A 27,189-nucleotide genomic window follows, 5' to 3' on the forward strand; every position below is an offset into this window, starting at 1 on the left:
TGAGATCTTTTCTTGTCTTTTCTTCAGCCTACCTGGACTAATGATGGATGGATTGCCATGAAATTTACAGAACTTGAGTAAATGTACTTAGTTACTTTCTTCTCTATGATGTCTGCATTCTCTTTTCTGGTATGAGTAGAAAACACTTAGGGGATGTTGGAATGGTGCTGGCTGCAAATACAAACATTAAAATATATTGTATATGATGATGTTGGCTGCAGATTTAAATATTGAAATATATTGTATATGATGGTGTTGGCTGCAGGTATAAATATTGAAATATATTGTATATGATGGTGTTGGCTGCAGGTATAAATATTGAAATATATTGTATATGATGGTGTTGGCCGCAGGTATAAATTCTGAAATATATTGATGAAGTACAAACTGCATCAACTGTCCCACCTGACAGTAACTGTCAGTTCCGTTTCCTTCCTGCCGTGAAGACCTGACACCTGTGAGTCTCAGCAGCCGGTTTGACCTCGTGACCTGCCGCTGAATCAACGACCTGTTGTTTACGGTGACGTAGCTCCGCCCCTGGCAGTCCGCGTGCAGCAGACAGAGTTCAGTCCGCAGACGGAGCCTCGCGACGAGACCAGCTCTGGTTTAACGGTCGTCAGTTACTATTTCCTCACTGAACGGTTCAGCTTCTGGAGCTAACGGCTAACGGTGAGTAGCTAACAGCGAGTAACGTTCAGCTGTTGTAGGTAACGGCTACTAACCGAGTAACGTTCAGCTGTTGTAGTTAACGGCCACTAACCGAGTAACGTTCAACTGATGTAGTTAACGGCTACTAACCGAGTAACGTTCAGCTGATGTAGTTAACGGCTACTAACCGAGTAACGTTCAAATGATGTAGTTAACGGCCACTAACCGAGTAACGTTCAAATGATGTAGTTAACGGCTACTAACCGAGTAACGTTCAGCTGTTGTAGTTAACGGCCACTAACCGAGTAACGTTCAGCTGTTGTAGTTAACGGCCACTAACCGAGTAACGTTCAAATGATGTAGTTAACGGCTACTAACCGAGTAACGTTCAGCTGTTGTAGTTAACGGCCACTAACCGAGTAACGTTCAACTGATGTAGTTAACGGCTACTAACCGAGTAACGTTCAGCTGATGTAGTTAACGGCTACTAACCGGGTAACGGCTAGTTAGCTGATTAGCCCGCTAACGGTCAGGTGGAGCTGTTAGGTTAGTCGCGTTAACGGTAGCCGCTCAGTTATCTCAGTGAACACGGTTGTTGTGTCCTCCGCGTGAAGCTATCCGACATGGCGCAGGTGTATTTGGTTACAGGTGTGTGCATGTGCGTGTGTGCGTGCGTGTGGCACTAACGTCTCCCGTAGTAACGGTTGCTAGGGCTTAAGCTGTCTGTCTGGAGCTCACATTAGCACACAGGCTCATTAATTAGGCAGCTCATCTGCAGAGAGTCCTCCATCCTGTGTGTGTGTGTGCGTGCGTGGGCGCGAGTGTGTGTGTGGGCGGACAGCAGAGCATCAGTACACTCAGTTCAACATACAAACCTAACCTCACATCCGAGCAGGACTCCATTATTTTACAAACACTGATGATTGTTTTTGTCAATTAATCAGTTAAATTAATTGAATTTGAAAAATGCATAAAGTAATACAAGTTACCAAAGACAGAAGTAATGTCAAACTGCCAATAAGTGTGTTTACATGCTGGTTTTAAAAGACAGTTCACTTCTTCCGATGTGTCTTAAACCAACAGTCAGGAGCCAGGAACATTAAAGCTGTTTTTCTTGCTGTAATCATTCCTCCTGTTCATACTGACCATTAGAGGATCCCTTCATAATGCACTTATCATGGAAGTGATGCGGGACAAAATCCATCGCCTCACTAATTCGGTACCCAGGTATCCGATCTGTATGTATCAGCAGAAAAGTCAGATAGGTGCATTCCTTATCATCAGTAATGGAAGATGAATGTTAAACTACAACTTGTGCTCTGCATTACCAAAGTCAGACTTTCATTTTCATATTTATCATCTAGGTATGTTCCTAATGACTAATTTCCCTGTTGATCAGACAGAAATTTCAAATTAGACTAGTCGACTAGTCTAAAGGTAAGAAAACACTCAGAAAACAGACGAAATTGAGCACAATTTAATCAATAAGGTAAACATTGTCTGTAAAAATATTGCGTGTATTTAAGAGGCATTTGAAACAGAGCGGTTCAAGGGTAGCAATGTTTAATTGGCTAGTTGACTATAATCGCACGCATCCCTATCATCATCATCATCATCATCATCATCATCTTTCTTGCTGAATAACAGGGACATAACTTGTGTTGAGGAAGCATCTGTTTACATGACCAACAGTGATGACAGTAAACTAAATATCTGTGGATTGTGGACTGTTGGTTGGGACAAAACAAGACATTTGAGGACGTTATTTTTCACCATTTTCTGACATTTTAAAGGAGACATATTGTGCCTTTTGTGATTTTTCTGTTATTTTATCCTGTTCTGATGTCGGATGTTAAACATGGTCAAAGTTCCAAAACTTGACTTGAACCTATGTAGAAATACTGCCTGCAAGTCAAAGGTCAGGGCTGAACTGAGGGGCTGAATAAAGGACCAGTAGAAGATAAATAGATACATATGTAGAAAACTTAATTAATCCCCGAAGGGAAATTGCATTGTCATTGCAGCCATGACAGATGACAAAAATACATGAAAACACAATAAAAACACAACAGATACAGACACAGAGGCCATGGTGATTAAAAAAGCAGGTGACTGAGTGAATAAATAAATACTCGTCAAGTTAGGAGTCAGGTTAAAGTTAATCCACAGACAGTGTGATGTCATCGGGCCTGGCAAAGTCAGATGAGTTGTAAAGTCAGATGGCACTTGGCAGGATTGATCTCCGGTGCCGTCCTGAAGCACCGGGGTTGGGTCAGCCTGTTGCTGCTGCTCCTTAGCCTGGCTGTCATGTCATGGAGGGGGTGGGAGGTGTTGGCCATGATCACCAGCAGTTCTGCCAGCAGTCTGTCCTCCACCACTTCCTCCAGTGTGGTCAGCTTCAAGCCAATGATATTCCCGGCTGTCTTTATGAGTATGCTCAGTCTGTTGGTGTCCTTTGCCTTGATAGTGGCAGTCAACCTAGGGGAAACACTGGAATGATAGAACATGTGGAGCATCTTATGACACACATTAAGAGATCTAAGCCTTCTCAAAAAGTAGAGCCAGCTAATGCCCTTCTTGTGGATTTGTAGATGGCCTCAGTGTTGGTGGACCATTCCAGTTCGTCATTCAGATAAATGGCCAGTTATTTGTAAGTGTTAACGATCTCCACATTACTCCCACTAATGCAGACTGGGGCAGGTGGGGCCTTCTTCCTCCTAAAATCCACCAGTCTCCTTGGTAATGGCCATGTTCAGTTGCAGGTGGTTTTCCGCACACCACTTCACAAAGTGGTCCACCAGGCCCCTATACTCCCCCTCCTGTCTATCCTCCACACATCCCACAATGGCAGTGACATCCAATCATTTCTGCAGATGATGATGATTAAGAGGTGTACCTGAAATCCGATGAGTAGAGGATGAAGAGGAAGGGAGACAGCACAGTCCCCCAGGAACCCTGACATTGCAAACCAGATGTGAAGACACACAGCCCTGTAGCCTCACAGACTGCAGTCTGCCCGTCAGGTAGTCCTTGATCAGAGATCATGGGGGTGTCCACCTGCATAACCTCCAGTTTTTCCTTCAGCAGCCTGGACTGGATTGTGTTAAAGGCACTTGAGAAGTCAAAGAATATGATCTTCACTGAGCTGCTGGGTCTGTTGAAGTGGGAATAGGCCTTCTGCAGCAGGAATTTAATTGCGTCATCAGCACACACATGTGGCTGATATGCAAACTGCAAGGGGTCTAATGAAGGGCTCACAAGTGGTCTGAGGTGTGTGAGGACCAGTCTTTCCATGACCTTCATTATGCGAGAGGTTAATGCAATGACTTGAGGACTGTGGGGCGCCCCTTCTTAGGCACTGTCACCAGACATGATGTTTTCCATGATACAGGAACTCTCCTGAGGAGCAGACTCATGTTGAACAGGTGCTGGAGCACTCTAACTGGTCAACACAAGCCTAAATAAGGAGTTTTTAACTGGAAACCATGCAAAGATATTCCAATAGAGCCCCAAAATAAAAAATAGACCTGGAAATGTGCAGAATATGTGTCCTTTAAAGACCAAGCAACTAATTGATTAAGCTAGAATATCCAGGTTTCAAAAAAACAGGTTAAAAAATTGGGATTCTCCAAAATCCTGATTATAACCAGAATCCTAGTGAGCCTATAAATGCACCTGATAATAGGAGAGTAGCCTCTAATTTATGAAGAATTGCTTGTCCATCGTGGTGGTTGGCAAGCCTGATAAACAGCCTGAAATGCCTTTTTTTTTCACTTCATTATTCATTTGAATGTAAGATATTCTGCAGCCAGGCTGGTTGTTTCCCGTCTGACTAAATCCAGGGCTTTCCAAATGCCAGTAAAATACTTCAGTCAGTCTTAGAGGTGATTAAATGTTATTTTTGATCTATTTTAATCCTCCTAACTGTCTAAGTTGCCAGTCAGTACAGCTGTAACTAACAATTATCTTTACTCTTGATTAATCTGTTCATTATTGTCTGGATAAATCGACTCATCAGTCTTTAAACTGCCAAAAATGACAAATGGCTCTCACAAGTTACTAAAGGCTTAAGATTTATTTTCAGTTTTTTTTTACTTGGCTGATATTTAAATAGACCATCTGATAGTCAGTGCAGTGTGCGCTCTAATCGAAGCGGTTACTGCAGCCAGTTAGCCTGCAGGAAGCTCAACATCCATCCAAACTACTCTGCTCAAACACTCTTACCCAACCTGTCTGCCCACACACACTCACACACACTCACTCACACACACACTCACTCACTCACTCACACACACACACTCACTCACACACACACACACTCACTCACACACAGATCTCTGGCTGTTCCCATTAGATTCACACAGTTGAATAACAGACTGACCTTCCACACAGGTAGACACCCAGAGAGAGAGACAGGCAGGCAGACAGGTGGCTGGCTGGGTCCTCAGGCTGCCCCCAATCAAAGATTTTCCCAGTCGACTAGTAGTCATTAGTTCAAGCCATCAGTCGACTAGTCGTCACACGTATATGATATAATTATTTAAATATTTTTGGGGCATCAGAAAATGGTTTGAGTTCCAGGGCTGACAAAGAATATTATGAGTAACATTGTCAACACTGTGCTACTTTACAGAGAAATACGAAACTGTAATAATGAGCCTTTGACATATAAATTTTACAAGCACACGCATGAAGAGAGCCGCCTGTTAACGATGATGCTAATGACAATGCTAACGGCAAAAGTGCTAATGATTTTGAATGTGTCGGAACAAGCAGCGAGCTGACTGAGTTTCATTTTTCAGTCCTGGGGGTCAGTTAGTCTCATTAAATCCTCTCTCATCTCAGGCTGTTTCCTGGCTGTTATCACAGCAGACCGGGTCACTGACTGAGGGATGAAGTTTTGCCATTTGTCACCCCGGCCTGGTGTCGCCTTGTGTTGCCATGTCCTGTATCAGTCGTTTTAAATGAAAAGCCCTCTAGTCTTTCATACACGGTCCGGCCATATCTGAGGCTTTGACCTGATTTTGACAAGGCGCAGCTCCTGATTGGAGTTCGAGGGTTTTTTTTTTTTTTGTCCTGTGACTAACTGACCAATGAAAACATGGTCGACTCTTCTCATTGATTGAACAGCTGGTTGACTGTTAGAGGGCATCCCATCAAATACCACGTTATTTTTGACTAAAATAATCTTTTGTTAATTTGACGGCGTTGGCAGGTACGTTAAGGTAATAAAATGTCTATAATACAAATATCCATCCTAGTCAGTAGTACAGTTGAATAATTAAGTGGTATTTAAACAGAAAGTTTTTAGCTGCTAAATCAGGTTCCGATCATTTTGATTCCCTCTAGAATCAATCTCGAGCTGCAACGATTAGTCGATTAATCGATTAGTGGTCGACTACTTAATGAATCGCCAACTAATTTGATTTTGAGTCATTCTTTAAGAAGAGAAAGTACAAATTCTCTGATTCCAGCTTCTTATATGTGAATATTTTCTGGTTTCTTTAGTCTCCATGACAGATAACTGAAGATCTTTGAGTTGTGGACAAAACAAGACATTTGAGGACGTTGTCTTTGGGAAACACTGATCTAGATTTTTCACCATTTTCTGACATTTTATGAAGAAAAATGTCAAGAAAATAATTGACAGATTAATAGATAGTGGAAATAATTGTTAATTGCATGCCTAGATTAAAAAAATTAACTATAATGAAGACAACATCTAAACTGTTATGTAAACTGTATCATCACCAACCATCCCAGGCAGGTGAACAGACACTAGGAACAGCTCACGCCTCTGTCTAACTGTGTATATTTGTCTGTTTTTATGTGTCTAATCAGGTTGATTGGCAGCAAAGTGGTCCTATGATGGAGGAGCTTCATGATGTCCAGCTGACTGAGATCAAACCACTCCTGACAGGACAGGTGAGGGGCGCGACTTAGCTGGGTCATGTCCTGTGTTTATGCGCTGCTGAGAAAGTTGGATGTCCAGGAGTAACAACGGTCAGAAAATCTAAACCAGAAGTTGATGATCAACAATCGTTGTTGCCCTGCAGCATAAAGAACTGATTTATCAAACTTTATTTCAGCAGATTGGGTCAGTCTGATTAACTAAGAGGATTTTCCTCCAATCTGATATCATGTGAACACATAAATATTCAAGAAGAAATGTCTTCTACAGTGTGTCTGCAGGTCTCGAAAAGTGCTAAAAAGCATTGAATCCAGTTTCCTCTAAGGAAAAAGCTTAGAAGGTATTTAAAAATGTAATTGGGTAATCAATCCATGAATTTTCTTCCACTTGTATATTTCTGCCACTTACATTTATGTATATATATATATAGCTGGGAAATGCAGAGCAAATGTGAAGTAATAATCAGTAATTTCCCTTCAAATGTGCCGCCATCTAGTGGAGAGACAGAGAATAACATATCTGATGAGAACATGAATAAATCCTTTTAAAGGTTTTCAATGGAAGTGATGGAGGCCAAAATCCACAGTGTGTCCACACAGTCATTTAAAAGTCTGTGTGAAGCTTCTATTCAGCTTCATCAGTCTGAGTTAGTCATATCAAGTGGATATCTGACACATTTACAGTCTTTTTAGCATCAAATTCCCTCTTTGTGTTTCCTTGGACAGTGTTTCCCTGTTGAGCTGCAGGTGGAAGTATAGTAACAAAAAGAGGAACTTTGGCACTAAAAAGACTGTAACGTTGAAAGATATCTACTTGATTTGACTCATTTGGACGCTGAAGCTTCATATTAGCTTCAGACTGTGGATTTTGTCCTCCATCACTTCCATTGTAAGGTCATTATGAAGGGATCTTCTAATGGTCAGTATGAACAGGAGGAATGATTACAGCAAGGAAAACAGCTTTAATGTTCATTTGGGCTCCTGACTGTTGTTTTAAGACTGACTGGAAATATTGTGAGCCAGTCCTTTAAATTTAAATGTAACCCTGTTCTAGTTTATAACCTGTCTTACTATCAGCTTCATGTCCTGGACATTCTCATTGTTGGATAAACTGATTTCATAACATTAATGATGAAAGAATCTCTCTCTCTCTTCAGAACGGGAGAAATCTCCAGGACTTTGACTGTCAGGTGAGTTCAGCAAGAACAATCACACCTTCAGATTTTTTCTAAGACACTGTGTAGTGTTGTAAGCATTTGAAACATGTGAGTTAAGTATACTTTAAATATATCCAGAAGCTGAATTTATATTAGTGGTCAACACAGAAGCATGGAGTGTGTTTACATGCTGTTTGAAGCTCAGATAATAAACGAGTTCCATATCATTGTTTGTCACAACAAACATTCCACAACCCAAAGATATTCAGTGTACTGTTTTAGAGGACTAAAGAAACCAGAAAATATTCACATTTGAGAAGTCCCCCCGCCACCAAGCGTGTAGGAGAACCTACGGTGGCTGCGAAAAACGTGAAAGGTCCTCTCTAGAGTCAGAGCTGATGGAGCAGCAGACACGCTGCTCTCCACTGCTGGAGACATGACGTTAATAACACAGTGGAGCAGAGAGGCTGCTCACTGCTGGAGACATGACATTGATAACACAGTGGAGCAGAGAGGCTGCTCACTGCTGGAGACATGACGTTAATAACACAGCGGAGCAGAGAGGCTGCTCACTGCTGGAGACATGACGTTAATAACACAGCGGAGCAGAGAGGCTGCTCACTGCTGGAGACATGATGTTAATAACACAGCGGAGCAGAGAGGCTGCTCTCCACTGCTGGAGACATGACGTTAATAACACAGTGGAGCAGAGAGGCTGCTCACTGCTGGAGACATGATGTTAATAACACAGCGGAGCAGAGAGGCTGCTCTCCACTGCTGGAGACATGACGTTAATAACACAGTGGAGCAGAGAGGCTGCTCACTGCTGGAGACATGACGTTAATAACAGCGGAGCAGAGAGGCTGCTTGTTTGTTATTCCCATGCAGGCAGGAGACTGTAAGAAGCTTTCAAATTAATTAATTCATCAATTAATGCAGTTAACCTTTTAAAATAAAAAGGCGGACCATTTATATTACTTGTCAGTTATGTTTCATATTGTATTTCAGTGGACTAAGGACACCAGTGAATAGTTTGGCACGCAGTCTACTGGAGCAAGAGACTGAAAATGGTGTTGCCTTTTCTGTTCATTTAATTGAGAATCAATTCTGAATCGAAATGTGAGATTCTCAAAGATTTACACCTAGTAGAGACACTGGTGCACGTCTGTTTAAACAGTATTTTAGCTGATTTCACTGTATTTCACACTGGAGCTGAGAATCAGAGCAGGAAACACTGTCCTCCATGTGTATAATGAAGTGGCTGAAAAGAAAAGGCAGCGATTCAACTGACAAAATGCGAGTCGACTCGGATTTATTGGCTCGGTGACTTGTAGGGTGCAACGCTACTGACATCTGCATAAATCACAAGACCAGAGTGCCAAGATCTGTTCAGTTGAGGTCGATTCATCCTCATATTGTATTTCACAATGACGGGGAAAAGGGAAAAACTTCGTTTTTCCAAGTTGGAAGCTTATAATTCTGTCAGTCATATTTAGGTGCAGAAAAACTCACTGCATAATCAGAGCAGACCAGACCATCAGACACCAGCTTAGTTAGTTGGATAATCAGCAGCTGTGCATACAGATATTGATGACGTGACAAACGTTAGAACAGCAGGTCAGTTTGCATCAGTAACTCTGATCAGAGTTATTTTAGCTTTGCCTCAGTGTATCACCCACACCCATCCAACAGTTCATTCAGGATCTAGTGAAGCCTTCATTTTTAACATTTTCATTCCGCCTACAAAAAGGAAATAATAACAGAAATATATTGTTTTGGGTGGTGTTCAGTTTTTCTCGGTGGACATATTGAATGTAAATTTGATTAAATTAGCTTATTGAATGTTCAAAATAGATGTCAGTCTGATGGCCGTTTGTCCATCTGCCTCTCTGGAGAATAATCCAGGGTCAGGAAAATATCGCCACTCTGTAGTTGTAAGATTTTTATACCAAGCGGTCTGAACAGCAAGGGAGAAAAACTGTGATCAAAAAGAATTTTGAAATTTGATTTCCCTGTGGGGTGGGATGAGTGCAGGAGGAGGAAGGTTAGGATTAGGAAGAGGAGGAGGAGGAGGAGGAGGAGAAGAGGAAGGAGTGGAGGACAAAATAAAAGGTGATGAAACACCACTGACGGATGTAGGACAGACAAGAAGTGGTTGGCTGTTTAGAGATTGTACGGCTCTCAGCCAATAACTACAGAGCTTATTCCTCTTGATCCAATCACGCCGCCCCCTCTCTCTCTATACCTTCACTTGGCAGAAGGCTGAAGGACAACAAGGCTGCCCTCTGTATCTGCTGACCTCTCTCTTTGTCCTCTCCAAAACATTTTCTCTTTATGAATCACTCTGTCTCTTAAACTCTCCTCCTCCTCCTCTTCCTCCTCTCCTCTGTCAGGATGTTTGACTCTCTGGACTTGCACCAGATCTCCTGTTCTTTAGGAGTTGGGGTGGTGAGTAGTTCAGTAGTACGCTCTCCTGAGTCATGTTGTACCAGCTGGTAGCTTACAGGAGTCAGCCTTTTAGCCAGTTAGCTACTTAGCCTGCTTACCTGCTCACCTGTATTTATTCTGTTGCAGTTGAGTGAGTCTATATCACTCAGTCATATCACTTTCCATGAAAGGACACAAATTTCAAAGTATTTTCCAGAGCAACACATAACAAGCAAACTGTGGAAATCATAATCACAGCTCAAAAACAGGAAAAGTAGAAAAGTAGATCTTAAAAAAAAGAAGAAAATATATTTTATTTCGGTTAAAATCAGATTTAAATGCAGAAAATGTTTTTAGATGGAGTTTGGAAATGTCTGCATTTTCCCCATAGTTCATCCGGAAAGTCCTTCAACAAGCTACTTCACCTAATTGTGAAGTTGTGGTTTAAAGGATATTTAGCACGTCGTTGTCAGATGTTCTGAGGAAACTGACAGAACAAAATTCATTAAAAACACAATACAGTGATTTTAAATTGTAATGTGGTGACAAACTGTGTGTGTGTGTGTGCTGATGCATGTGAGGAAGATTAAGATCCATTAATAGGATCTGTCAGGTGTTTCCATGGTCGGTTCATTAATGAGATTACTAGACAACACTTCAACCTACAACATGAGTCCATTCATCAGTCCGTCCGTGTCTCTGTCTGAAAGGTAAATAAGTATTGTTAGTTCACAGTGGATGTACTGCTCCTCTGTATATAGAAACAAGCAGTGAGCAGCTGCTGCCTGAACAGGTGTTCCTGTTGTTATAACTCTGATAAACTCAGCACGCTGTTCCCTTCCTGCAGACACTTGGGTTCTGGAAATACCCCTTTACAGGTTTGACGATATATACCATCAGATGATATACGTTTCTGCACAGTCAGAGATGTTGATGTCACACTTTATACTGTAAATATCTCTGTGTTAATTAACTGTTGTTAATCACTGACCAAGACTCTATGGCAACATAGGATATTTATATCATTTTAGCATCAGTATAATGAAGTAAGTTGATTTGGCAGGTATTTACTTTGCTTGATTAGCAAAACACAGACATTCACGTCTTGTTATTTAATCTACAAACACTTTCTCAGTAGATTTTCCAGCACATTTACCATTAAGCGCATTTCTATCCATGAAATTAAGTGTAAACAAAGTCAAAATATCAAAAAAAAAGGTTTTTTTTTGCTTGGCTGTGGTGGAAAAATTGGTGTTTTTGTTTTGTACATTTCCAAAAAAAATGTGGCTGAATGTATGAATTTCTTCTTTATCCCGTTTATGATCCGACAGCGCAGGCAAGGGAGCGTATATTTACTGAGCCACGCCCCCTTCTGAGCGAACCAATCACATCTGGGATAGGATCAAAACCAGCTCACATGATGCGCCTCATGTGATATTCAGATAATCAATATTGTAGAGCACAGGAGACAAATACATTAATAAGCAAATGTCCTTATTTCTGCTTATTAAGGACTTTACAGTGTGTTATAAACTGTTTATTAAATGCTATAAAAGGGGGAAAGTGTCACCGTTTAAGTTAATGAGCTGATATTCAAGGATTGAAGTAAATATTTTGAGCTTTGAATGACGTCGTCTCGTTGTGTCTCTTCTTCTGCAGCTGTTTGGCACCGACTGGAGAATTAGCATTAATTTGCATTTTTGCAAATATCCTTGAAATTCATTCAAATCTGCGCTACATTAGGAGGAAAACGACTGTTTCACTGCAGACACTTTGACTCGTCACAGCTGTCACTAATAACATTAACAATGGTTTTGTTCTGTCCAAGTGTCTGAAAATGTCTTCAGTGAATCGAGGATTTTATTTAGTTGTCGTAAACAGACGGAGTCGCTGTGAGAAACATGTCTGACATCAGCCGAACCGCTTCCTCCTGACACTGTGTGACGTCATGATGACGCTTCACTGTTTTCTTTACTTGTGTTCAGATGGAAGTTGGGAGTGAAGAAATTGTTGTTGTTGTTGTTGTTGTTGACAAGATGATGTTTGTTTGCTTGTTGTTCAGGAGCATGATGTGGAGACGGCCCATGGCGTGCTGCACGTTACCATGAGGGGGGTTGCTAAGGGTAACCGACCCACAATCCTCACCTACCATGACATCGGACTCAACCGTGAGTAAACACACACACACACACACACACACACACACACACACACACACACTGCAGTTCACAGTTCATACATTCCCAGCACATGCCATCCAGATAAACACAAGTTCACTCAAATAGATTCTATTTTAAATCCTGTTTATCTGAAAGTATGATTGTGTGTGTGTGTGTGTGTGTGTGTGTGTGTGTGTGTGTGTGTGTGTGTAGACAAGTCTTGTTTTAACAGCCTGTTTAACTACGAGGACATGCAGGAAATGACACAGCATTTCTCAGTTCTGCATGTTGATGCTCCAGGACAGCAGGAGAACGCTCCCATATTCCCTGCTGGGTAATTAAAACACACACACACACACACACACACACACACACACACTCTTCATTCTCTGTTGGGTATAAACACACATGTTCATGAGTGCTTGATCGTTCTCTGGGAAACACACACACACACACACACACACACACACACACACACACACCGGTGTTTTGGTTCAAACATCGAGTTGTAAAGTGTCATCAAGTACTCGTGGTGCTTCTGTAAAGAACTAAAGCAGACGCTTTAGTTCAGATGGAAAACAGGTTTTGGAGAAGATGTCATGAGTTACTACTGACCTACAAATATGACAAACATCCCACCTGTCTAGATACAGATACCACAAATCCACATCCAGTTCATGACACCCGACACAGAAATATGTAGAAATAAAGAAAAACCAGATAAAACAGAGAGCAAAGAGCCACATGTCTACAAACAGAACAGTATTCAAAAAGGCCAAAGACAAGACCACCACCAATATAGACCAAGAGGGAGAAATTTAAAAAAAATTAGATATAAAAAAACTTCAAAAAGAAAATAAATAAAAGATCATTCCTGGACATATGTGGAGGTTTTAAATGTCTTAAAGAATGTTAACAAGCAGCTTCATGCGTATCATGTGTATCAGACTTTTTCACGTTTCAGATTTGAGATTACGTCCTTTAATCCTTAAAGGATCAGTTGTTGGTGCAGCAGTTTCCCTCCATCTCAACGGTATCGGCTGTTGTGCCAAAAGAGCGTTTCCAAAAATGACCATAAGAGGGATTGATTTTTAAAAACCTGATGCCCCTCCAGAACTGTTCAAGACCAGGACAGAACCAGAACATATGGATCAATGACGCCTCTGTAGTCTTAACCTGTGTGAGACGGTCGAAATCTGTGCAGCAGAGTTCAGTTCACTAGTATGAAGGTCTTGCTGCAGAGATCAGTTCATCGGCTCATGTTCTCTCAGGAAGATACACCACCAGGAGTTTCCATGGCAACGACACAGATGTTGACTCACGTTTTGAAACAGAAGCTGCTGAGAGGCTCCCGAACGCTATTGATTTCTGAATGAATGGATGTTTGCTGTTATTTTTGGTGGAGGTTCTTGTTACAATTATAGGTGAAACACTGCATATAAATGATTTAACTTAAAACAAACAAGGAATACAATTAAACATGTTAATATGTTAAATGTATGAGTTTATATTGAAGATATACAAGCAAAGACAAACAAACAAAACCGAAAAAAAGCTTTTGGGCATTTTAATGAGACATGAGCTGCTGTTGAAGTGAAGAGAACAACCTGCAGCTCCTGTTGTTCATGTTTACCGACACCTTTATAAATCAGGGAACATATAATACTACAGTCAGTCGGCTCAGATTCACTCGTCTCTGTGTTGAGATGTTTTCAGGAAGCCTGTTGTGTTACCATGACAACCTGCAACAGTGAGTCGTCATGTCAGCTGCGACCACCTGCGTATTAAACCGTTTTTAATATGTATCGCTTATTTATTCTGTTTTGATTTGTTCAAAAACATTTAACGAAGCTAAATGTTGCCGATTTATTAAAAACACACAATAGATGAACAATGATATGATTCATCTCACAGCAGTGGCGCCCGCTTTGTGAACCGCTGGGTTAAAGTCTAAAAACACTGGATCCTATATTTCCCATAATGCAGCTGGTCTTTTCTTTCTGTCGTGTGTGTGTGTGTGTGTGTGTGTGTGTGTGTGTGTGTGTGTGTGTGTGTGTGTGTGTGTGTGTGTGTGTGTGTGTGTGTGTGTGTGTGTGTGTGTGTGTGTGCAGGTACCAGTACCCCACCATGGATGAGCTGGCTGAGATGCTGCCGTTTGTCATGTCACAACTACAGTAAGTCTGCCGTCTTCGTCACTGTGAAGTGCATGATGGGTATTGTAGTAGGAACTTCAGACAGCCGGAGGGGTAGTTCATCCCTGTGTGTGTGTGTGTGTGTGCGTGCGTGTGTGTGTGTTCTTAGGGTGAAGAGTGTGATTGGTATCGGGGTCGGAGCTGGAGCCTACATCCTCACCAAACTGGCTGTGAGTAAATCCATTTAAATCATTTATCAATAAACTAATAAATTAAAGGATCATTCTGCTGATTTTCTGTATTTTTCTTCATGTTTGGATCCAAACCAACAATGAACTGATCTACTGACAAATATTGTGTGTGTATCAAAGCTGATCTTATTCCTCTTTGTACTGAAGTTATGATGTAGAACAAAGTCAGAGGTTGTTTATCTGCAACAAGCTAACAAAGCTGTAAACAGAACAGTGTTCCTGCACATGCTCAGTAGCGTCTGCCGTATACAGAACTACTCTCTGGAGACTGAAAACATGATGCTGTTATTAGTCTTTGGCTGCTAGACTGTATAAAAATAATGGACGTTGCCTCTGTGACATCACCCGTTGGTTTGTGGACTCCCGTTCTTGAAGCCTGGAGTTTTGGTGACCATGTTTTGACGAGAGCGTGGAGCTGAGCAGGAGCAACCCAGGGTCCAACTACAGAACCTGACGCAGCACCGCGGTAGCAACTTGTCAGTCACAAAGTAGCCGCACCCTAAATAAAACCTGCTTTATCGTCTATTTTACTCCATAATTTACTAAATGAACATCAGGCTGTATTGAAGAAGACTTGAAACTAGTGATTGAGACCATAAACTCATTAGGAAACAGTTCACTGAGGTAATAAATCCAGTGAGCAGTAGAGTCATTTTCTCATAGACTTCCATACAATCAGACTTCTTTATGCAGCTGGTGGAGTCGCCCCCTGCTGGCCGGTAGAGAGAACGCAGGTTTAAGGCACTTCTGCACTGGCTTCACTCTTCAGACCCGGAGCTTCCTGCTTGGACAGAAAGCAAAGTGAATTTTAGACGCATGATTGCATAAGTCAATGCAAAGACGCCATTACACACAAATTCACCGAGATGATGCAAACTGATATACGTACAAATACATGTGAGTTGAAAATTTGCATGTATCACAGAGCTTCATGAATGTTGTAGCTTACAGCTAACGTACAGTTGGTATTTTGGCTGTTTGAGTTGAATAAACAAATGATCCAGCAGTCAAAATCACACCAGTAACACAAGACGAGAACTGACCTGAACACAGCTTTAGTCTTGTTGTATGAGGATGGTGATCACAACACATCTGTATTCAGCTGGACTGAACGTGTGAACAGCTGGAGAAGACTCTGGGACATACAGACTGTGTTGCTATGAGTTATGATGAGGGTTCATAAGAAAGTTCCACATTTTGGGGAAACATTTTTATTCTTTGGTTTTTGTATGCATGTAAAACAAGCAGGGCACCTGTGTTTCATGAGTCTTCTTATACAAATACTTTATTTATATGCACATATTATATTTGATCTTATAAATATTCAACATCATTGTGTGACGGCTGGAACACAGCTCTCATATTATTGTTATCTTTTTCTTCCGTACGTTTTTCAGTCACTAACTACTTCTGCACACTTTCAGCTACAGAAACCATTCAAATGCACAATAATGCATAAAATGTATTATGGAACGTTTATAGGAGTATTGAAGTATTCATACTTCATGGACAGGTGTCCCATGAGGAAATCTTAACATATTAAAACATGAGACCAACAGCGCCACCAAGTGATCAGTTATTACATATTTTATATGTATATCTTTAGTCCTCGATGAACCTTCTGATCACATTCTTCAAACATGTTATCCAGAAATTGAAAACATGATGCTGTTATTAGTCTTTGGAGCCGTTTCTAAACAAACTAACATGACCAAACTCTTCATGATGAAGGATCATGTGACTCAGAGCAGCGGTGAGACTCACTGATACGATATATCAGGCTTTGATACACACACAGTACTGGTTGGTTCAGCAGAATGATCCTTTAAGTGTAGAGATGACTGGAGGGCTGCTGGTCTGAATCCATCATTCAGCTCATTGTGTTGTTGTTGTTGTTGCAGCTGAACGAGCCCAGTCTGGTGGAGGGTTTAGTTCTGATCAACGTTGACCCGTGTGCCAAGGGCTGGATGGACTGGGCTGCCTCGAAGGTCTCACACACACACACACACACACACACACACACACACGTCGTCACTACACTGACATTATATTGAGTTGATTTTATAACTGGAGCCAGATTCCAGTTTTATTGATAGTTCAACTCCTGCCTTCACATCCAGACATGGACTCACAGCACAACCTTCGTCTGTTCTCTCATCATCACCGCCGTCAGTCTCCGTCACGTATCTCACACTCTGCTTCCAGAATTATCGGTCCTGACGTCGACCCACCCTGAACGCAACATGTGTTTAGTCTTTTTGTCCGCCTGCATGGAAGCAGTGATGGAACGCAATGTTTTTTTATTAACGTGAGAATATGTAATGTACTAATGTTCTGGAGGCACACACGTTACGCAACCTGCAAATTTCCCCCTTGAGGATAATAAATCTATTAGAGCTGCAACAATGAATCCATTAGTTCATCCACCGAAAATGAATCGGCAACTGTTTTGATAATGGATTCATCGTTCTCTGATTCCAGCTTCTTAAATGTGAATATTTTCTGGTGTCTTTAGTCTCTACGACAGTAAACTGATTATCTTTTTCATCTTGGACTTTGGGAAACACTGATCTACGTTCTCTGGACCAAACAACTAATTATTTAATCAAGAATAGAATCAACAGATTAATTGATAATGAAAATAATTGTTAGTTGCAGCTCTGAAATCGATCACAGTGAGTAACTGTGTGACTGTTCTTATTGTGTGTTCAGCGTGTTTGAGTTTTGTTTTTATAGGTTTTTTACATTATTATTTATTGATGTCGGAGTATTTTGCTCCGACCTAAAACAAAATTCTGATATTGGTGCTTAAATCAGTAAATATTTTTAATCAGCTGATATAAGTACTGACTGCTTATTATAAAGTCGTATCATTCTGACTGAGTTACGATTGTGAAACAGTTATTAGATTCTTAGTATTAGAAAGATCTTTAAAAGTCTTAATGTGACTTGATGAAAGTAAATTAAATATCAGATTCAAACCAGATGTTTTTGTCTGCGGCAGCTGAGCGGCTGGACCAGCAACCTGGTGGACGTGATCATGGGACATCACTTCAGCACGGTGAGGGCCGACGCTTCTGTCTTTATATAAGAATCAGCTGATCAACCTCCACCTAACTGTTAAATGTGTGTGTGTGTGTGTGTGTGTGTGTGTGTGTGTAGGATGAGTTAACAGACAATATGGAGATCATCCAGACATACAGACTCCACATTTCACAGGATATACCGCAGGACAACCTGGCCATGTTCTACAACAGCTACGACAGGTGACGAGACTCACTCTGTGTGTGTGTGTGTGTGTGTGTGTGTGTGTGTGTGTGTGTGTGTGTGTGTGTGTGTGTGTGTGTGTGTGTACAACACAACACTAAGAGCACCAGAAGAGGCTCTGAAGTTATTTCTATCTGTATATGCAGGTCTTGAAAAGTCTTAAAAAGCATTGATTTAAGTTTCCTCAAAAAAAAAAAAAAAAAAACAGCCTTAGAAGGATTATGTCTTAAATTTCATTCACAAAGGTCTTAAATATGTTTGCTAGGCAGTAATTTTAGTTATAAAATGTTTTTTTTTTTTATGAGATTTTAGTTCAACCTGGCTGGAAAATCCCCCAATTCAGTTGTTCTCTCTCAGACCTCTTAAATGAAGTTATTTTTAACTGGTTAATCTGTCATCTATTCATCCAGAGTTCATCTGCTGCTGATCCACATCCAGCTCCTGATTCATGAGTCATTAGTTATATTATTGGGAACGACTGTTATAAACTGACAAGAAGTCATGACAAAACTCTCTACCTTTGCACTTGGTAAATGATTCTAGCCCTTATCATCACTGATGTTTTTGATGTGTGAAACAGATATTAAATTGCACTCAATGTGGTATTAAAATATCTTAAAAGGTCTTGAATAGAAGTGGTGGAAACATTCATCACACAGACAGAAGTTTGTCTTCTGTATCAAAAGGTTTCCACAGCTCAAACACAGCTCAAGTTTTTTTATAATCATTCATCCAGAAGCCCTTAAATCATCATATAATGAGACATAAAGCATCAAACGGACTTCATCTTCTCTCTTCAGGGAGACATTAAACCTGCTGATGGTAATGAACCTGAATGTAACTGTGCACACAGAGATATGACCTGATATGACCTTCAGCATCCCCGCTGGCAGCGAGGGGAACTAAACCTGTGTGTGTGTGTGTGTGTGTGTGTGTGTGTGTGTGTGTGTGTGTGTGTGTGTGTGTGTGTGTTAGTCGTACTGAGTTGCAGATGGAGCGGCCGATCCCTGGTCTGAATGAAGACACAGTCACCACACTCGGGTACCGACTCATTTGTTTCCTACTGTTCAGATTCAGATTTACACTGACGCACCCTGTTACTCAGTCTGACTCGTGCGTGTGTGTGTGTGTGTGTGTGTGTGTGTGTGTGTGTGTGTGCGTGTGTGTGTGTGCGCGTGTGTGTGCGTGTCAGGTGTCCTGCTCTGCTGGTGGTTGGAGACACGTCGCCTGCTGTTGATGCCGTGGTGAGTGTCGGCCCTGTTTCCATAACAGCAGCCACTTTGTGACGTCATGTTGTTGTAAATACACTCTGTGTGTGTGTGTGTGTGTGTGTGTGTGTGTGTGTGTGTGTGTGTGTGTGTGTGTGTGTGTGTGTGTGTGTGTGTGTGTGTGTGTTGCTCTGCAGGTGGAGTGTAACTCCAGACTGAACCCCACCAAGACCACCCTGCTCAAGGTACCTGTCTTTGTCTTTCCATCAGATTCAGATAAAGTTTATCTGAAGCTAATATGAAGCTTCAGCGTCCAAATGAGTCAAATCAAGTAGATATCTTTCAACGTTACAGTCTTTTTAGTGCCAAAGTTCCTCTTTTTGTTACTATACTTCCACCTGCAGCTCAACAGGGAAACACTGTCCGAGGAAACACAAAGAGGGAATTTGATGCTAAAAAGACTGTAAATGTGTCAGATATCCACTTGATATGACTAACTCAGACTGATGAAGCTGAATAGAAGCTTCACACAGACTTTTAAATGACTGTGTGGACACACTGTGGATTTTATCCTCCATCACTAACATTGAAAACCTTTTAAAGGACTAAAGGTCTTTGCACACCAAGTCCGTTTTTTTCGTCTGATATTGTTGCACGTTGTGTCGATCACGTTTAACACCGATTCTGAAAGTTTCGTCTGTCGTTACAGTTTTTAGAGCAGGTTCAATTTTCTGCATTTTTTTTTTGCATCCGTCAAAAGCCTTTACAGAGTTGTTTGACCGCTCAGAGCCACCGTACACGCAAACGACAGCCTGGAAACACTGATGATGCTATCAGCTCCAGCAGAGAAGTTACACACAGACTGATCACAGGACGACTGTTGATCATGATCATGTCTGTATATCTGCAGATCCAGAGAGTGTGTGTGTGTGTGTGTGTGTGTGTGTGTGTGTGTGTGTGTGTGTGTGTGTGTGTGTGTGTGTGTGTGCGCGCTGTTCAGGATCAACTATATCCTCAAGAATCTAGTAATAAAACGCGTCGGACTCCGTGTGAAAGGTTTTTGTCAGATGACGGATTAAAAGAACGGACTTGGTGTGCAAAGACTGTTATTCATGTCGTCATCAGACGTGTTGTTCTCTGTCTCTCCACTAGATGGCGGACTGTGGAGGACTTCCTCAGGTGGTGCAGGTGAGTCTCTGCTAAGATGAATCAACCCTTCTCTCCAGTGTCATCCTCTTCCTCATTCCTTCTCCTTCCCCTTCAGCATATCATCACTATAATAATATAGATTTATTGTGCCAGTTGATGATGTTAAACAAGTTAGTTTTTGTTGTCAATCTTCAAACTGTGTTTCTCTCCCCTCAGCCTGGAAAACTAGCAGAGGCCTTTAAGTATTTTGTCCAGGGGATGGGCTACAGTGAGTATCTGCTAATGTTTTATTATGTCATTGTGATTAAAACTGCGAGCTCACAGTAGCTTTTAGAAGTTACTAATGACTGTTGAAGAAGAACTTCCACTGACCCGACATGAAATGAGTTTGATCCCAACATGTGTTTGTACCAGAAGAATTCAGATCCTTTACTGTAGTTAAAGTACCAATAAATACCACACAGTAAAAAATACTCCAAGTAAACGTCCTGCACAAAAAATCCTGCTTAAGTAAAAGTACATAAGTATTATCAGAACTGAACTAAAATGCACTTAAAGTATCAAAATATCAAAAGTAAAAGTAATCATAAATGTACTGTATATATATATTATCTGTGTATTAAAACTGATTGATGTGTATATTTAAGCAGCATTTTAATGTTGTACCTTTTTATACTGTTGAATAGTCTAATATTTAACAAACTGATCACATGTTTCACAGATAAAATCTTCATCTGAAAAGTAACTAAAGCTGTCAAATAAATGTAGTGGAGTAGAAAGTACAATATTTCCCTCTGAGATGTAGAAAGTAGCATCACATGGAAATACTCAAGTAAAGTACAAGTACCTCAAAACTGTACTTCAGTACAGTACTTGAGTAAATGTACTTAGTTACTTTCCAGCTCTGGTTTGGACTTCCTGTCGGTCGTCATCGTCTCTGCATGTTGACATGTGTTAGCATGTTGACATGTGTTAGCAGGTTGACATGTGTTAGCATGCCGACATGTGTTAGCATGTTGACATGTGTTAGCATGCCGACATGTGTTAGCATGGTGACATGTGTTAGCATGTTAACATGTGTTAGCATGCTGACATGTGTTAGCATGGTGACATGTGTTAGCATGGTGCCAATAAACATAAAACATATTTCTAGCATGTTTATGATATTTAACACACAGATAAAGAAACTTTGACATGTTGTGATGTTTTTAATGTTCCTCATGACCTGGAGATCAGTTTAACTGTTGATAAACCTTCATTAACAACCAATCAGAACTTCAGCTGGTCTAATAGGGATTTTGGACACAGACAATGTAATGTCCTCTGAAGTGATGGGAACACAACTGTGTGTGTGTGTGTGTGTGTGTGTGTGTGTGTGTGTGTGTGTGTGTGTGTGTGTGTGCAGCCCCGGCTCATTAACTGTAAGTAGAGTGTTTGTTTTTGTGTGTTTTGTCTCTGATTATGACTACTGTACAACCCTTTCTCAACCTGTCCTCCTTTCTTTCTTTCTTTCTCTTCGTTTCTCCAGTCCCTCATGTTGTTTTAAACAACCTGAGCAGCCAATCAGGTATCAGGATTTCAACCACAATCTTAGAGGAGGTTCCCAGTGTTTCCAGTGTGTTAAACCAGCAGTCAGGTGTCTGTAATCATTCCTCCTGTTCATACTGGATATTAAAAGATCCTTCAAATGTGTTTTCAATGTTAGTGATGGAGGATAAAATCCACAGTGTGTCCACACAGTCATTTAAAGTCTGTGTGAAGCTTCTATTCAGCTTCATCAGTCTGAGTTAGTCATATCAAGTGGATATCTGACACATTTACAGTCTTTTTAGCATCAAATTCCCTCTTTGTGTTTCCTCGGACAGTGTTTCCCTGTTGAGCTGCAGGTGGAAGTATAGTAACAAAAAGAGGAACTTTGGCACTAAAAAGACTGTAACGTTGAAAGATATCTACTTGATTTGACTCATTTGGACGCTGAAGCTTCATATTAGCTTCAGACTGTGGATTTTGTCCTCCATCACTTCCATTGTAAGGTCATTATGAAGGGATCTTCTAATGGTCAGTATGAACAGGAGGAATGATTACAGCAAGAAACACACTGACTGTTGGTTTAAGACACCTGAAAAACTGTGAACTCGTCCTTTAATCCTCCTCCACCCTCAACGCCTCCATCTCCACTTTGCTTTTGTATCTCTTGTTACTTCTTCTCCTGTGTGTGTGTGTGTGTGTGTGTGTGTGTGTGTGTGTGTGTGTGTGTGTGTGTGTGTGTGTCGGCATGCTGGCTGTCGATTAGCTGATCACACTGATTTTTCCCTCCTGCAGTGAGAGTAACCAGCAGGCTGTGCTGCATGTAATATAAACACAGCTCGGCTCCGTTCACCCTGCAGACGGACTCTCAGCTGCTGCTTCGTATCTGATAGTCGTGACCCGACGTCTCCGTCAGTTACATGAACTAAAACACAACCGTCTGTTTGTGTCACTGATGCTCACACACACCTGACGCCATGATCACAGCTGCAGGTGGATCCTTTGGAAGACTTTAAGTCTAATGTTTCTTAAAAGCTCTTTTAGCGATGAAGGGTAATAAGATCTTCACTGTCCTAATGGTCAGCTGGCCCTGACTATGTTATTATACTAATAATAATCATCTTTATCTATAGAGCACTTCTCAGAATCCATGTTACAAAGTGTTTCACAAAGGCAGCAGAATAAAACAGACTAATCGTGAAACATTAGGTTTTAAAAAACCAATTCAGGAATTCAGAACAGAAATAAATGACAGTTCAAAGGAAAGTTAAACTCAAGTAAAATCAGGAAAGGCTGAAGGAGTCGCTGACTCGGTTCTTCTTCTGTTCTTCAGTTTTCAGCCTCTGGAACAGATAAAAGAACCTAGGATGACCGAGGATGTTGGTGCTCGAGATGAGACTTTTTAGATCGGAACAATCGTACCTTCAGGTAGCGCGAAAATCAAACGTGTTTAATGAGCAAATGTTAGAAAGCTAAACAGGAAAACTGATGACAGTGAAGAAGAAGCACACATACGTCTACAGGTTGTATACGTGTAGTTATATACAGTTTATATATTAACTGGACTTCATGTAAAAATATCCAAAAGGTTTGTACATTCTGTGATTTTGTCAACGAGGACAAACATTGAGGAGGAAGACGAGCGCATATTTCCGCCTCTGGCTGCTCTGCTATTGGTCGCTGTCAGCAGGGCGGGAGATGACGTCATGGGTCAGTTGATCAGTTGATGCCTCAGGTTCATGTTCACTGATGGAAACGTCACAATCTGATAATAAGTTGATCTTCAGTGTGAACGGAGCATCAGACTCACCGCCATCAGATTTGAATCCAGCTGCTCGGTCACAGCGAGGACGATTCAAATCAGCACGTGCTGGTTGGACATAAAAACCAGCTCACACACACACACACACACACACACACACACACACACACACACACACACTCTGATGTTAACACACTCGTGTCTGTGTCGCCCCCCCCCCCCATAGTGCCCACAGCTGGTATGACCCGGCTGGTTCGCTCCAGGACTCACTCGGCCTCCAGCGTCGGCTCCACGGACGGCGTCCGGAGCCGCAGTACCACCGGCACCCTGCCAGAGGGCGCTCACTCCAGCAGCCCCGAGCACACAGCAGCACACGCCATCCAGATGACCGCATAGTTCCCTCTCTGTCTCCCCTCCCCCGCTGTCCTCACCTGTGCTCACCTGGAACCGTGTTAGTCGTAAAAACGTTCTTCCCAAATAGCCGAACAAGTTCACGACATGTGACGTCAGATATTTGTTCCACAGCGACTTAGAAACAGGAACAGTTTTGATCCAGCAGCGGCAGCCATGTTGGTTCTGTTATCTTGTGCGATTTAGGATGCTATCGTCGGTCCATACAGTCACTTCCTGTCTCTGGAGCAGTGCGGTTACCGTGGTGACGCTGTAGGTGTAACTGTGCAGCAGGTTCATATTTATTTACAGTTGTGTTTATACAGAAGACTGTTCTGTTCTCTTCCTTTAGTTTGGTTCTGATCCCTTATTATTATTATTATTATTATTATTATTATTATTATTATTATTATTATTATTATTATTATTATTATTATTATTGTTGTTATTGTTACTACTGTTATCATCATTATTATTCTGTTCTGGTTGCTGTAGATGGTGATGTTTGTTGCTATGAAGCTCATTTTTGAAATGATTCACCTTTTTTGAACTTATTATATTTACTTTATAGAAATATTTCAGCAACATTCAGGAGATATTTACTCGACACTGGAAAACCCGACTAAAGATGTTTTTAGCCATGTGAGTGGCCTGACTCAATAACTATCATTATTATTATTATTATTATTATTATTATTATTATTATTGTTACATTTACAACAGATATTCCTGAATGTCTGTAAAATAATTTGACATCCAATATTTGAGTCTGGACCGACAGACCGACGCTGCTCCTCAGAGCCACGCAGGCTCCAGGTGAATTTATGGTCTGACCTCTGACCTCTGACCTTGTCTTTTTCTTTTGTAGACATTTATACTAATTTCCTGGGAATTTTCTGTGTAATTTGCAGATATTTAACAGTTAATTTTCAGGACATTTTACAGAGAGGATGAAACAAGTGTTCAGCTGGTTTAGTTGATAAGTGCAGATTCGTTATATTTGGGTTCAAACGTGGTGCAAAAATTCTTAATAAATTAGACTCCTGACATTTAACTGACAGAAAAGCTTGTATTGATCAGTGTGTAGTAGTTTTCCTGTTAATAAGTGACGGCTAACAGTTTATTTTAATACTCATTTGACTCCTACATGAATAAATGTTCTGTGTTGCACTTTGTTTTGTACACAAAGCGGCTTCGTTCACGGCCGACTGAAAGTCCTGCTGTCAACACAGCGTTCCTGTTTCTGTGAGAAATAAACCTGACAGGCTGAAGTTGTGTCATTAAAACAGTTTGAATTCACACGTTAACACGTCTGCTGGTTTATCAGCTGTAATCTCAGCAGCCTCCTCCTGTCGTTGTGTTTATTTTGTTACCTGCAGCAGATTTGTGAAGATTATATAAAAGTTTTTTATGCAAATTTATTAAAGTCAAAAAATTTCAGCTTTTGTGAGCTTTAAATTTTTCTGGAGGGCCAGATTTGGCCCTCGGGCCGCTATTTTCCCACCATTGGATTAGTAAATGTCCTGAGAACTGACAGCTACACAGCAGCTGCTCTTAGGAAGTGTTTTCTGTCAGTTAAAGGATTGTTAACATTTATGAACATACCAACTCATCCTTTTTTTCTTTTTTTTACCAAATTGCAGCATCCTGTCTGTAAAATGCTAAATTTTAGTGTCTTGTGTCTGAGCCGCCCGGCGCTCTGCTCTCCGGGGCGACAGCATGCTCGTCGTGGAGTTTCGGCATGAAGTCTGTACAGTATCAAAGTCTAGTGAGAACAAACCTCATCGCATCATTTTATGATTCTGATTATTGATGAGCTGCTGCGCGACGCTCTGACTGTTCAGCGTTTCTTTGTCTTCAGACACGTTGATTTGATGAATTGCACTTTAAACGTCAGTGTGTCCTGATGAAGGCAGACGGGCGTGTAGACGGTGTCGACTGTTGTTCTCGATAGTCTCCTACAGGAGGCAGGAAATAAGTCTTCATGCAGACTCTGGATTGGTGGATTTTACTAACAAACTCTTCTTTCTTTTATTCTACTATATAAACTAACTGCCGTCTGTTATCACGTATGACTGCTGGTTCTTTTCTAGCTGTTCACTCTGAGTTTGTTCTTACTGGATGTTATTTCATGACTTTTAATGTAAACAAGGTTTGTAATGAAATAAAGCTCGTTATCCAGATTACGGCGGTTTAGTGACTCTTTGCACGTTTGTGTCAGTTGCACACTGGACCTACTGGATTTAAGGTGAGCAGAGAAACTTTCCCTCGAGATTATTTTTTGAAGCCTTTTGTCAAACTCTGTTGATAAAACTCAAACATGTTTGTATTGAAGGAAACTGCAACCTTGAGGGGAACAAGAGCAGAAGAATTATTTTACACAGCAAATGCCAGATATTTATTTTTGCTATTCCAAGTTTTTATTCATTTAAAAAACATTTTAAAAAAGGCGTTACAAACCAGAGTCGCCACGCAACTCGGAAAAGGAAATAAGGAGCATTTACAGGAAGTCGTTCAGGTTTGTGGTTCAGTTGTCAGTCACAGACAGCAGCAGGTTTATTCTCCGGGTCAGAGGTCATTATGTCTGCTGCTCCACATGAAGCAGGTCTATGTTGTTAAAATGAAAATGTGCATTCTGGAACAATTTACTGAATAATCCCAACGATTAACTTAATACAACTATAAACATTAACTCCTTTACTACAATATACAGAAGAAGAAAATAAAGAATAATCAAACACAGTCGATGAAACATTTTTACAGCCTCTGCTGGCAAAATGAGAAACCTTATATTTTGATATAAAAAAACAGAAATGAAAGAAGAGAAGAAGTCATTTTAATGTCTTAAAATAACCATATAATGAAAATACAATAACACAATTGAGATACTTCTGTGAAATATTACATGTTATTGGTTGTTTGATTTGATTTATTGACTGGGACAGTGTGCAGTTTTAAACATTTAAACTGCACCGTTAGCTCGAAGCTAATTTGCATCCGTGGTCCCCGACAATCAAAACATACAACAGCACAACAACAAACAATACAAAGCAAAAACAAACAAATAAACAAAATAAAAACCACACAGAACACACCACATAAAATATAAAGCTACACCCAACAGCTACATCACATACACCCACAATGTCAACTAGAAATTAATAATGTAAACTTGAACTGCATTCATGAGAAGACCATAGAT

The 27,189-nt window shown here is 40.9% G+C and overlaps 2 protein-coding genes across 2 annotated transcripts in view; one reads left to right on the top strand and one right to left on the bottom strand.

Annotated features, from left to right (window-relative positions):
• Positions 1-27,189, bottom strand: part of LOC122981723 — a 930,226-nt gene that overhangs the window by 731,958 nt on the left and 171,079 nt on the right. The gene's annotated exons all lie outside the window — the stretch shown is intronic.
• Positions 436-26,170, top strand: LOC122981781 (protein NDRG3-like). Its single transcript, XM_044350547.1, has 16 exons — positions 436-669; positions 6,490-6,573; positions 7,716-7,748; positions 12,205-12,310; positions 12,515-12,635; positions 14,413-14,475; positions 14,603-14,663; positions 16,586-16,672; positions 17,689-17,745; positions 17,847-17,950; positions 18,927-18,992; positions 19,144-19,195; positions 19,357-19,404; positions 20,312-20,347; positions 20,525-20,576; positions 23,824-26,170. Exons 2-16 carry the CDS (start codon positions 6,514-6,516, stop codon positions 23,991-23,993), a joined length of 1,116 nt encoding a protein of 371 aa, XP_044206482.1. The 5' UTR covers positions 436-669; positions 6,490-6,513; the 3' UTR covers positions 23,994-26,170.

The sequence above is a fragment of the Thunnus albacares genome, chromosome 5, assembly GCF_914725855.1.
Source record: "Thunnus albacares chromosome 5, fThuAlb1.1, whole genome shotgun sequence".
NCBI classification, from domain to species: Eukaryota; Metazoa; Chordata; class Actinopteri; order Scombriformes; family Scombridae; genus Thunnus; species Thunnus albacares.